At 36.5% G+C, this 13795-nt stretch overlaps 1 protein-coding gene across 8 annotated transcripts in view; it reads right to left on the reverse strand.

The window, feature by feature from the left end:
* Positions 1-13795, reverse strand: part of ANAPC10 (anaphase promoting complex subunit 10) — a 36427-nt gene that overhangs the window by 18187 nt on the left and 4445 nt on the right. For all 8 annotated transcript variants that reach the window (XM_088056906.1, XM_088056909.1, XM_014254777.2 and 5 more), the window contains exons 2-4: positions 11058-11174; positions 9647-9737; positions 8791-8911 (exon numbers count right to left, since the gene is read on the reverse strand). In XM_088056906.1, the coding sequence (XP_087913032.1) occupies positions 8791-8911; positions 9647-9737; positions 11058-11172 (327 nt within the window). In that variant the 5' untranslated portion in view covers positions 11173-11174. The remainder of the gene's footprint in view (positions 1-8790; positions 8912-9646; positions 9738-11057; positions 11175-13795) is intronic.

Here is a 13795-nt window from a genome sequence, read left to right on the forward strand (position 1 = left end):
AACAGTTTGCCTACCAGGATCTCCATCCTTCTGTCCAAGCGCAGAGAGATCAAACATAAGAGATGAAGTAGAAGTTGGTACATGCTCCAGTTTGCAAGTGCACAGTATCACATGTTTTCTAAACCACAGTTCAAATGAATTCTGATCAACTGAGGGGGTTCACCTGACTGAGCACCATGAAGATGTTCTAGATGAGCATCACACTGACACCCACCATAAGCTGTAATGCTGGAGGCACTTCAATGTTTTAAAATGTCAACTAGACACCACACTTGCATTAAAAAAGGAGGGGGAAGGAAGGGAAGGAGTTAAATATTGAAGCAGGGAAACTAAGTATGTATCTTCTGTCATGCTGTCACCTCCCCCTCCATCCACCCACCTTATTCCTCACTTCCATGTTCAGTCTTCTAGAGAATGCCTAAATGAAGAGAAGAGCAGAGATCTTTCTTGTTACAGTTGTTATGTTGCCAAATCTCTGCTTACTTCTCTTACTTCTGAAACATTAATGATTATCTGCAAGAAGTATCCAGTGAGTCTACGCTGGTAAACTGTAATTAGAAATCCGTACAAACTTTGAAAAACCATTGTCCACCAAGTATCCCAGTGCACTCTCCAAACACAGAACCTTTATTCCAACAGGAACTTCCAGTAAAAAATGATGTGTGAACAGCAGACACTGATGTTCACACAAGCTTACTGCATACAACCCAGCAGGCAATTTTTCTGGTTTTTTTGGATTATGCCCTGGAGGTGCTGGCACAATGGTATTTCAATACCATAACTGCTTATTTCTCTGTGTGCCAGCCTCTGAAATAACAGGTAAAAAGAAAAAAAAATACACATAAAATAAGCAGTCTCTTTTTTAAAATTACAGGAATCACAAAATGAAATGTTTTTAATTCTCTAGTTCAAACGATGTAATTTATAACCATGACACAAATAGAGAAGAAGCACAAAAGAAGGGAAAATACAGAAATAACATAACGTTCCCAAGGTTCAGTTTACAAGGACCTCACACAAAGTTTTTTTTTTTGCAACTCTTACTAGAAACAGTATTATTTGCTAAAAATGCAGTAGCTGCCAAAAGCTATGATCCATCTAAAGCAAACATGTTTAAGATGGAAATAGAGTGTTAATGCTGAAGAAAGACAGAATTGAGTATACAAGTTTTCTTTTTAAAGTGTGGAAGCAACTGCAGTACAGAGTTAAGTTTGTTTTTCATCTTTCTGAGCAACAATTGATTGCATTTGCAGATAAGCACCTAAATTAGAGGGAAGTGCATTAAGACAATAACAGAAGTAATCAAATTTCAAACTTTCTAATTAAACCTCTTTTTCCTGCAGAAGGTTATTGGGAATTCAACACTAGCCTTGGTTCACATGATAGAACAATGGGAAAATTTTCCGAATGGTTGAACGCTAACCCTGACAAGTGTGGAGAGCCAACTACAATACATTATATGGTAGCATAACCTGCCACCCACGTTGCTGAGAGAACAGCTTTCAAACACATGCACCGAGCTGTAAAACCACAAAATCCCTTATTACACATTGTCCCTTACTTAAGGTGAAATACACTATTCCCCCCCGCCTCCTTTTACAAATCTTGGTGGTTTTTTTTAAACCTTCATCTCTGAAGTTTATTTAGCAGCTAACTAGACCATTTTTCAGACTTTATTTTCCAAATGCCATTTTTCCTGTTTTGTTTTCTAACCAAAATAAAATCATGTTTTTATAGTACACAGTGAAGCCTGTTGTGTCTTACATAGTTGCTTTTTTTTCTTTAATACTACTTCCACCTGTGTGACATTATCCAAACTTTTAAAAGGAAATATCTGATATGTGACTAATTCACTTGTGAAGACTTATTTCTGGAGTGAAATATTTTCCTTTTTTTAATGGGAAGATACATGACTCATCACTGGGTAAAGTAAAAAAATGGTTCCGTCGTACTTTTGATTGGAAGACCAGATATTCTGATATTTACTGTGATTCTTTTCCACTGTTATGCAATCTGAATATATTCAAAAAGATAAACTGCCACAGCCTGTGTGGTTATAGACACCGGCATTCATGGAAGTCAACCATTGCTGCAGAATGACAAACACACTCCACCCTCATTACAACATGCTATGGTTACCAGCCAAACACCTTTGCCTTTTCTGAAAAGGATACATTATAATAAAAGCAGACCAGCAAAACAAATCATACAGGGGGACTCACGGGATGGTAAAAGTAGTAACAACTGGTAGAAAACATAACTCTGAATATGGAAAGTGAACTACTTAATGACTCGAGGAATGCATACAGCCTTATGCTGCAAAAGGAGCCCATGGAAAACTGCTGGTACATACAACTTTCTTGGTTAATGATTCCCCTCTCCTGCCCCCTCCCACTGCACATGTCTGCTGCCTGAATCACTGCATTCCAAGATAGTTAGAGGATATACACAGTTTCTTCAGGGGTTTTCAGTTGCAACTTTGCTGGCAATGGGAATTTTATTTGCAAGTGTTTCTATTCTACTGACAAGGTCAATTAGTCCAACGAACTATTGGTTGTTCTGTCTGATAGCTCTGTGTATTTATTCAAGCAAGCACTTTTATAACCCACAATTGAATGCAGACAGTTACCCTTGTAAACACAACTGTCCACTGGGATTTTCACTACATTTTGAGCATGTAAAAGAAAAACATGCTTTTCTTCCCTCAGCCTGATAGCACATAAGTTTGATTACAACTTGGAAATTTCAGGCAGTGAAGGCCATGGGGGCTACTGTTTTAAATAGACAAGATCTACTGTACATCAATACACATATTTGGACCAATTCCTAGGAGCTAAAGAACACAGAAATTTGACTGATCAGTCTAAGGGCTGTAAAAATTTGGTAATGTTATCAAAGGCAGACAGATCAGCATCTCTGCTCTATCTAGGTGTTAAAAAGAAAAAGCCATGTTTAAAAGAAACAAAGGTATATGCAGCACTAAGAGCTCAAGGCTACATAAAATGTTGTCACAAAACCCAGAAGCACAATGTGTGCACGTGTGTGTGTGTGTGTGTGTGCGCGTGTGTGTGTGTGTGTGTGTGTGTAAATCAGCTGCAGAAGTTAGTTGGTAGAGTTAAAAATAAAATTAGGAAGAAAAAAGATTATTCCACAGCTCTAGCCAGAATTTTTGTACACGAGCAGCATGGCCATGCCACTGGCAAAATGTGCGAAGAGGAAAAATGACAGCTCCTACTCTCACAGAACTTTTATTAACACATATATGTGCTCCCATCACCACACAGGTACTCCCTTCATAACACTATCTTCTTGTGAAGAAGAGAGCCTTCATTTATACTAATTAGGAATGGTAAAGGGGCTAGTCTATTGGTACACTGATCTCCGTTATTGAAGTCTTCCCTGAATAAATCTTTCAGAGATACAGAGAAGGTAAGAAACTATCAAGGAAAACCAGCAGTTTTTCCCCTAACTAATATGATTACTACTCTATGACAGTAGTATTATCCTACATACTTCAGAAAAGTGCTAGAGAAAATTCTCACCAAAATTTGCAGTTGGTTTTCAACAGAAGTAGTTCAAGCATCTGGCTCCTTCCCCTCACACACAGAGGGGAACCTGCTCATGTCCACCAGAAAATTTAAGTACTGTAATTAGAATACAATAGTGAAAGCTTGCATTAAAGCCAATGAAAAATTCTCCTGACATGCTGGAGAACAGTTTACCTGCACTGATAAAATACAGTTTAAAAATCTGAATTTTTAAGCCACTAGTACCAGAAAGATTTTTACAGAAGTAAAATATTTAACAAACAAAGAATTGGGGGAAATCTTTTCAAATCCTCCTACTAAAACTTCATGGACAGAAAAGAGATGAAACAAGGTAATCAAACACTTGCTATAAGAAGAGAAGGTGGTGGTGTGACCTAATTGTGACCTTCCAGCACCTAAGGGAGCCTACAAAAAAAGAGTAACAGAGACATTTTACAAGGGAATATAATGATAGGACAAGGGGGAATGGCCTTAAACTAAGACTTAGATTAGGCATCAGCTAGAAATGCTTTACTGTGAGGGTGGTGATTTTCCAATTTCTTTCCCACAGTGGAACTTAAAAGAATAATCATGAAAAAGATTGTGAGTGCAGGAGAGGCTTTCACACATATGTAACATTCAGTGCTTCGATCAGCTCCTACGTTCTCTGTACTTGAGTTCCCTTGAGGAAAGCTCTGTACTTCATCAACTTGCTGCCTTCCATAGAGCTGTTGCCACGTTGTTTCACATGGTTTTTCCTCTGCTTCAGAAAGTAGTCAGACTGACATAATTAAAAATACAGGGCCTCTTTAAGGTACCCTTGCCTAATTGAGCCCCTCTGTGGCAAGAAAAGATTTCTTCACAGAGCTGTTTCTGAATGCTCAGATACAAAAAAAAACACCAAAACTTTTACATGCAACATGTACCATAAAAACCATGTTTAGTTTTCCTCCACAGGAGAGGTGCTTATTCCTCTTGAGATACCATTTCATAGCAAAGTAAGATAAAAATGCTTAAAAATGTTATAGTGTGTGGGCCAAAATAATCTTACATTGTTTTACTAGCTCTAATGTGGACCTCCCTATTTGTATACACACGTCATATGCATAAAACGCAATTTCAATAACTACATTTTTCAGGACTGCACAGTAAGCTCTGCTCTGATGTCTTACTATTCCACAGTATCGAGGGGCAGGAAAATTGTAATCCTGTTCATAATTTCCACAGTTTGAAGCATATATTAGTTATTTCCATAAGCACATGAATGATGAAAAGGTCATATCACCTACAGTGATGATGATATTGGCAGAGACAGTAATGTTACATCATTTAATTTGCCTTCTTTTTGTAAAGATGAGTTCATGTGAACATCCCAGTTGGGGATTCACAAAATATCCTCTGCTGGATAGTGGAAATTTGTACAGAGTACAAATAGAAATAACCCTGCTTCTGAAATTTGATCCTTACCCTTGACATCAATCACAAGGCTTAATAACCAGCTAATACCAGTGGAGCATTCTACTCCCCTGCTTTGCAGATTTCCAGCACCAGTAAACTTAGATGTAAGGAACAAGTCCTTTAGATGTAAGGAACGGTCCTTACTGTGTGCATCCTGATGAAACAAATCCATGCCCAGCCAGCATTAACAGCAAGGTAACAATAAAAATGAACAATTAGTGTGATGATTGTGTCTATGGAGCATCCTAGAGACAGAAAGGAAAGACTACAGACTGAAATTCTATAAAGTTCCCTCAGACTTTTCTTAGCATGAAGAGTAGTTTTCAGAAAGCAGACTATTTTTAATTGACATGCTGAATGTAAGGAATAATTAGTGGTCAGAAATGCCTCTTTTCTTGAATGGAACAAATAACACAGAGGAATGGTTTCTAACCAAAGTACCTGAAGCTTAGTCAGGAACCTAAAGGAGTAGCAACTCAGTACTCCACCTTCAGTGGAAAGCAGTTTAAAATGCACCTTAGAGATGTTTGATTAGAGACTCACAAGAATATATTTTCTTGGTTGATTACCTTGCAACAGCCCTATGACAAGCTAGTCCTCACTCCTCAGGATCTAAGTCTACTTCATGTACAGAAAAAAGGTGAAGATAGCCACAGATTTTCTGAAATCCAGCAGTGAGCAAAGTCCAACCTCTTCACTACAGTCACTGGACACCACACGCCATTACTGTGGGGTCACTTCCTTAAATACCTCTTGGAAAAGCCTCCCAGCTTGGGCATTCCTCCACTTGGTAAATCCCCTCTCTAGTGCAGAATCTCTTCAAACAGTGAAGAAGGAGCCCTGTCCGTGGTGCTCAGCCACAACCCCACACCATCAGGGAGGCTGCTGTTCTTGCACCTGGTTACAAAACACCAGGCAAGGCCAAAAGGGATAAAAGAAAAACTGAAAACAAACCAGAGAGCAGGCCAAAGGAAAAGCAAACAAAAAAAACAAACTCCAACAAAAACACAAAACAAAGACCTCTGTTGCCATCAAAGGTGTATTAAGATTATAGAGCTTTCACCCAGTTTGTGTAAAGACCCTACATTATAGGCTGACAGCAGAAACCACTGTAACTTCAAGGTGTGTATATACATACTATATATACAGATAAAGAATATACCCTGAAATACTACCTGCACTCAGCATCAAAGTAATTAATCTTCTTACAACAAGATGAACTCCTGAACATCTAAATGTCTCGGACAGGTACAAATGCAACAAGCAGATGAGCATCACTTGAAGAGACCAAAGATACCTCACAGAGAGCATTTCACTCATATCCTTTGCAGTGGGTTATTTTCATATCATGGAAAAACTGTAAGAATTTAAATTATATCCTGAGCAGTCTGGATGCTGTTCCAAAAATGCCACTACAGAGTATCTTGTCCGTCCAGACTGTTTGTACCATCATGTGGGAAAACTTCACAACTGGAAATGAGAAAAATATTTGCTCTCCAAGCTTAACAGCTGTGATACAAAGGCACTTAAGTCATCAGAGAAGGCTGAGTGCACACACCTTAACTGTAGCGAGCAAGGGAATAATCCTGCCAGATTTCAAGGGCCATTTTCACCCTTATGATAGGGTACAAACGAGGGGGAAGAAACCTTTTATTCAGAAAATACATTCATCTTAGGTTCCAAAAAAGATATGCTTACATACTAGAATAGAAACTAAAGCTTATCTTTTATTTGTGACAAAGTTTAGCCTAACAGCATATTGCATTGTGTTGAAAACTAGACCATTAGGAAAGAAAATTCATTCATTAGACACTATGAGTTGGGCAAGCATCCATGGAAAAATATAAAATGCTTTAGCCTGATTTTCCACCCAGTTAATCAGTACTGAAGCCAATGGAATCATTGTATAATTAAGCAGATTTCTGTAAAGAGCTCATAACTGTTCACACTGCTTTAATAACCTCCCCATGTGTCAGAGAAGTTGAAGAAACTTTCAGGACTGAAGGAAAATTTAAGGAACAGTAACTAGTAGTTTAGGAAATATGAAAATTGATAGCAACATGTAACATCATGGTGATGACAGTCACAAGCATTTTACAGCATCAGAGTATTGTATCTCATTAATAAGAAGCGTGACCATATTTTCTCCTCAGTTTGGAAATAAAGAAAGCACATGAGCATGTGGTATGCATAAGAATTACTCTGTCATGGATCATATTATAGTCACATTCATATACCATAAAAAATGCTAGTAACTTGTTTCATATAGAAGTACCATTTTTAACTACATACATTATGCATAGAATCCCGTGTTTGGCAAGAAAAGAGCTAAAGAAATACTGCCTGAGACAGTGGAGAAAACTAATACGCTTGTTACACATTTTATTGCTTTATAGATCTTTAATATGTTAATACCACACATAACCTCAAGAGCAGGAGTTTACCACTGTATGAGAAACTTAAGTTAGGCAACGAGATGTATAGTGCTCTGCTAAACATGACTGCAAAAAGAATAATCATTTAGTTGTTGAAAGGGCAGATAAAAGCGCAAAAAAAATCGAAGTGCTAATTAAGGACAACAATGACATCTAGTGGACATTCGGGAAACTGACCCGCAGCCTAAGGGGACGGGATCCAGCTGCTGGTCTTTAGATACTGTGTAGCTCTCAAATTGCTACGATATAATTAGGAAGATGGAAAGGCAGAATTTGCAGTTGATGAAAGTCAAAATAACGTGGTGATTCATTTCTTCCAAAAGAATACTTAATTAAATTAAAGAAAAATAAAACATGTCAAGAAAGTCTAAATCATTTAAGATTTAGGATAAAAGTATAGGTCAAAACTTGAGAGAACATCACAAGTCATTGAAAGAATGTAGATAAGATACACAATGCTAACATGTCTGCTACACTTCTTTTTACTCACACAGCATCTACAACCTTCTACTAACAACTTGCTCTTGGGACTTTGAGTTGTTTGGACTGAAAACCAAAGTGAAAAAAATAAAAATTCCAGGAGTAAAAATTCAAGCCACCATTTAGCACCACCCTTTTCTCATCATTCCAATCCTTCTGTTATTGTAATAGCTGCCATATAAGGCTGGTAAATTAAACCTTCCTGAAATACCAGCCAGTAACTGCTGAGCTCCAGAAAAGAAGAATTTGAAACATGAGGCTACCCTGACTCAGAATGAGCAAAGATACCTGCTTATGAGTAACCCAATTAGTTTCCAAGGTGGACTTCTACCAAGATCATGGATTATTTCAAATTCACTTACACTGTTAAATAAAGGTAAACAAAACTAAGACTCTAAGCAACTCAAATCTTATCGCAGCTCTGACTAGAAGCATCACCATAAAAAATACTGGATTTGATCATATTTTAAATAAAAACACTAACAAAACACTACAGCTCTGTCTCATTCAAAATCTTTAGCAGACCTGAGGAACTGAAAATTGGATTTTACTTCACATTGTTAAAAAACCACATCCCATCCAAAATTTCTAGATCTCAGTTACTGCCCACTAAGAAAAATAAAAGAAACAATACTCAAAACATAAACTTAATTTATGAACATATTCAATTATAATGATGTTTGGTAAAAGAGTCTGATGAAAAAAAAAACAGAAACCCCACTACTAAATTTACAAGATAAAAACTAAAAGCAAACATCAAAATAAACCCAGATATTTCTCCCCCTTCAAGCCCAATGCCATATTTTACTTCCAAAAACCACTTCATTACATCAGATGTCCTAACAAGAGAGAGCTGTTTTAAGACAGAATGCAAAGCATCATTGACCTACCCGGATTTCCTGTAGATTATGAAAATTATTTCCTACTCTGACAGAGATTTTGCTTGGAGTGTAACTTTCATCAGATTTGTAGTCTGCATAAATACATAAGGTCTTCACTGTTGTTTTTCTTCTGCAAGAAGCAACACAAGCTATGTAAGCATCATAAAGAAAAATATTTAGGATGAGTTTGTTGCTAGCTTGCAATAACTAAGAATTTAAACGTCCTGAAAATGAATATAAGTGTGCCTAGTGATTCCTAAGAAACTTTCTATTGAAGAACTAGATGACTTTCCAAATTACATTATGCACACAGTTGATTTTCACCATTCTCCTTTGCCTGCCTTCTAAAATGTCAGTATAGCAAGAAACAAATGCAAATAAGCACTTGGAAATCATGAAGCTTAGGTTAGGCTTTTCAAATACGGACTCTCTTATTAGACCAAGGCCTTCTCAAGAAAATAAATAAAAAAGAATAAAATACCTAATCTCAAGTTTGGTTAAAGAAAAAGTACTGAAAGCATCCTACACAGGACAGAATAAAACTCATCTGTTACATTACATAGGAGTCATCTATCCTCCAAATGACATTCAAAGACACAAAATCAGAACACAAGTCACCTTATATGAGTAAATGTGATGCTGTCACAACTGACATACCATTAAACATTCCTCTTCGTTGCTTATTTAGGCATTTAGTGATCATAACATGTGAAAACCTGATTCTCAGAAATGCTATCTGACTTACCAATTGGGTAACAGAACTAACCCAGGAGTTCTTGCACTTCCCAAATTCCTATCTGGGTAAACAGTAATCGATATAAAGTTACACAAAGCACCCTAACCCACAGGGAGTATATTTTAATACCTAAATTGGATGTTCACCAAATGAGGCTGAGATCCATCTGACTGCCAGTAAGTCTCTAGATTATCATCTCGTAACTGATCCACTCCAAACCCTAAGAAAAAGAAAATGTGATAATATTGACCATCCCTTTTCTGTGATGCAAATATACCTCTACTTCACTTGTTACAAATTAATGCCTCCCAAGTTACAACATATTAGGAAATATTTCTAGATATCCAAGGTGCACCTATGCTATTTCTGACACAAAACTTAAATAGGGAAATCTGCAGAAGCTCAATGCTGTTGAGGTCTGTGGGGGGTGAATCCATGTCAACATGACCTGGAATTCCCAGTGGTTAAGTAGTAACTCATACTGTTTGCCAGAGCAATAATTAACAGACTTTTTGACCTCTTCTGTAACTTAGCTGCTGAATTAAAGAAAAATCATTAGCAGAGACTATTCACTATAAAATTTTAGCCAAATGTAACATTTTTTTCAAGTCATATCCTGAAATATTTTAGCTTTTTTCAAGTACTAGCTAGAACAGGCAATAGATGGCAAAAACAGCATTCCTAATTAATGATATCACATTTGAAGAAGCATCTCCAACTTCATATTTTCTATTTCCTCGTTATCTGTCCTTTTATTAATCACATCCTTTTATTGATTATTCATACTAGTTGCAGTTTTAATATAGCAGCTGAAGTTTAATCTGCAATAAAAAATTTCCTTCAGCCTGTTTAATCAACAAAATCACAAGACATTTTTCTCCAATATTCCAGGATTTCAGACAAAAGTCATTCAGCCTGGGCACAATATTGTGACATAAAGGGATCACTGACCCTAGGCTGCAGCAAGACAGCTGATCAATTCCCAACAGATATTTATGAAATAGCAACTCAACCATCCCAAAGGGAAAGAACACAGATTTTCAGATATTTTGAGCAGGTATCACTAACTGCACCTCAGGACCACAGGTCCATTTTACTTGCAGGGTTTTAGGGCCACCCTATAATGGCTAAGCCCACACAGAATTACGAACAGCCAGAACATTTAGGTCACCCAGCTGCATGGTCATCCTTAGTCAAAAATGGAAGACACCCAGACAAATGCCAAAGCATAGAAACAATATCACTGTGCTAGGTGTGATTCTGCTCACATGGCTTAGTTTGTTCACTGTGTAAATAATAAAAAAATTAAAAATTAATATAAAATATATGATTTCTGTTTAGTTCATGCAAGATAGTCCCTCATAGCAGGATTTCTGATAGTTTTCTGAAAGTTATAACTTTCATATTGTAACACATATAAAGAATGCCAACATTATTTGTAGTGACTACAGCCTACACTACAGCAGTTTTATTGTTGTGGATGTATTCCTCCCAAAACACAAATGTATATTCAACATTTTACACCATTGCTGTGATTTACCTGGCTTACAGGATGAAAGAGACCAAACTGCTTGTGAGCCTATTTCTCTAACAGTACCAGTCCTCTCTAACTGCTTTGGATCAGCACCAGGTGGGGTCTTGTTTGGGGTAGTCATTTCTAGTGAGAGAAAACAAGTGAGTTAGTTGACACATTTTTAGCTTGATGGGAAAAATTAAAGGATTTTGACTGTTTGCATAGTCAGTTTAATTCTTTGGCCTCACACTTTTATTACAGACCACAGAATATGTGGTTTATGGATATGAACACATACATTTTTGCTTATCTGTAGAATGTTTTATTTATATATATAAAGTAATACATATAAATATATAGAATATATATTTGTAATATATCTAAGAGATTCCACATATACATAAATTTTGTGTCCTTAAGAATTCAATACATACTTGGAACATTCATAAGACATCCTTTACTTTTATCATTCTAATTTCTGCATACAGAGTTAGTCAGGGTTTCAGAATTTCGTTTTTACAGTTCTGGCTTTTAAGAAATTTAAATCTAAAATGTTGATTTAAAGCCTAGCGGTACAACTTCATTCTCTCCCACAGATACACTTAAAAGTTCTCTTAATCTACAAATTCAGAAACTAGAGTAAAAGATGTTTCTCCCCTAAAAAACTCCCTAGGAAATGGGAGCTTAAACAAATTGTATAATTTGTAGCAATTGGTACTAGCCACATTTATTCGCAGACCATTTCCTTAACTTCACAACTTAATCTGGAGTCATTAATTTGTGACTTGCATTGTTCAAGTAATCACACTCAGTCTCAACACCCAGACAATCATCACATACACGACAACTTAATCAAGTTGGATTTTGTATAGTACAGAGCACTTTACTATTTCCTAGGAAGTAGCTTAAAATATTAAAAAAAAAAATTCCAAAGAAACATAAGTTCCACAGAAAGAACTACATTAAAGCTTAAAATTAAACACAGAGCACTAAAGAATCAGGGAATTAGAGTTGACCTCTCATCCTTTGCTTACATGCATGACATGTCATGCTCTGCTAATCTCAGAAAAAGTCTTCCACTGCCTCTCCCAGACAGCAAATAAGGGACTGAGTTAGGCTGGGACCCACAGGATCCTGGCCTTACCCACTACAGAACTGACACCAAGCAGAGACAACATTTTCTATGTACCAATGACACTGCAGCTAAAAATTCTTTGTGGGACACAGGAAATCTGAGTTCTCCAGTGCACCAAACACTTTCTATTGAAATTCCTTGAGTAATTTCTTTTAATTTTGCAAACATAAAACTTGACATATTTTATCTGCCTTCTCATATACAAGACTCCAATCCTAACTCCCATAAACAAAATCCAAAGAAATAATTACATGTGTAGAAAAATCTAAATACAACAGCGTCACAAAAGGCTTCAGACAAAATCCTTGTTCAAACACCATCCTCTCAGAAGAGAAGTTGGACACTACACCGTTAATCCTACAGATGTCATATATATATATCCACAGACATATTAACCCTAATGCCATCTAAACAAAAAACAACCTTGGAAAAAAATTAAAAAACATTTAGTTCACAGCTACTTGAAAAACAAACATTTTTCACAGAATCACAGAATGGTTTGGGGTGGTGGAAGCAACCTTCAAAAATCATCTAATCCAACCCCCATGATGCACCAAAATTCAAACTATGTTTATTAAGCACTGGGGAGACTATTACCCTGGACTTGTGAATTTTAAAGCTCAAATGACCTTCTAATCCAAACTCTGTGCAATTTTTTTTTTTTACTTTTGTGACAGTGAACTAAGAGAGGTTGAGTTGCATTCATTTTCATTCTCAGATTTACACAGACAGCAAAAGTTTTGTTCTTCCAACCTCTAAAAATATACACAGAATATTCAGCCTCACGAAGTAAAGCCAGATTGGTCACTTGTAATTCAACTGATCACATCTCAAAAACATCATAGAAAACATCTTTTGAATATTATCACCAGCAAATCTGGACATTCTCTTGACTTCAAGAGAAAATTAATGAAAAACTCCAAATCCCACCCTTAAGACACAAGGACCATCCCATCAAAACCCACCAAAATAAGGTAAATCACAGAAAGAACATTACTCTCTCGGAATACATCACAAAGTTGATTACACATGCTTTTAGAAAAAAATTACTGGAATTTTCAAAGTAAACAGAATCCCTTAAGATAATGATGTTGAGACTTCTTATAAGCTTTAGCACACACAGCAAGTTCCAAATAACTTAAAAATGCAAGACCTGTATTGCACTGATTCTCAAAAGTTGGAGGCATTACATTTTGGGGGTTTGAAATATACAGCAAGAAACACCATTCAGGTTTCCTTCTGTTTTAAACTGTTTATTTCTTTCTATCTAACAGGAAAAGCTTCTCAAACCCCAAAATTTCAACTCCAAACCACTGCTGGCAAATAAATCAGCCACATATTGTGTACTACTGATGAGAAAGCCTGAAAATTTTCAATGGTTGAACTAAATGAGTCAGATTTTCATGACAGAACTCCTGCTCAAGAACAATACATTCTGGATTGCTTTGCTGAAGCTCCCCAATACTCTCAGAACTTTAAAACTTGAAAACTGATAGAAGTATAAAGGAAAAATAATGCAGCAACAGGCCAGCTCACTCAAGTAACACTTCTGGACATTTTACTAGCAGAAGTAAAAGTATCTCATTTTAAATGAGACATCAATACTTAGCTCTAAAAGGAATTTAATCAC

Source organism: Pseudopodoces humilis, chromosome 6, assembly GCF_049639895.1.
Source record: "Pseudopodoces humilis isolate 2021_Gansu_Grassland_sample_001 chromosome 6, ASM4963989v1, whole genome shotgun sequence".
NCBI classification, from domain to species: Eukaryota; Metazoa; Chordata; class Aves; order Passeriformes; family Paridae; genus Pseudopodoces; species Pseudopodoces humilis.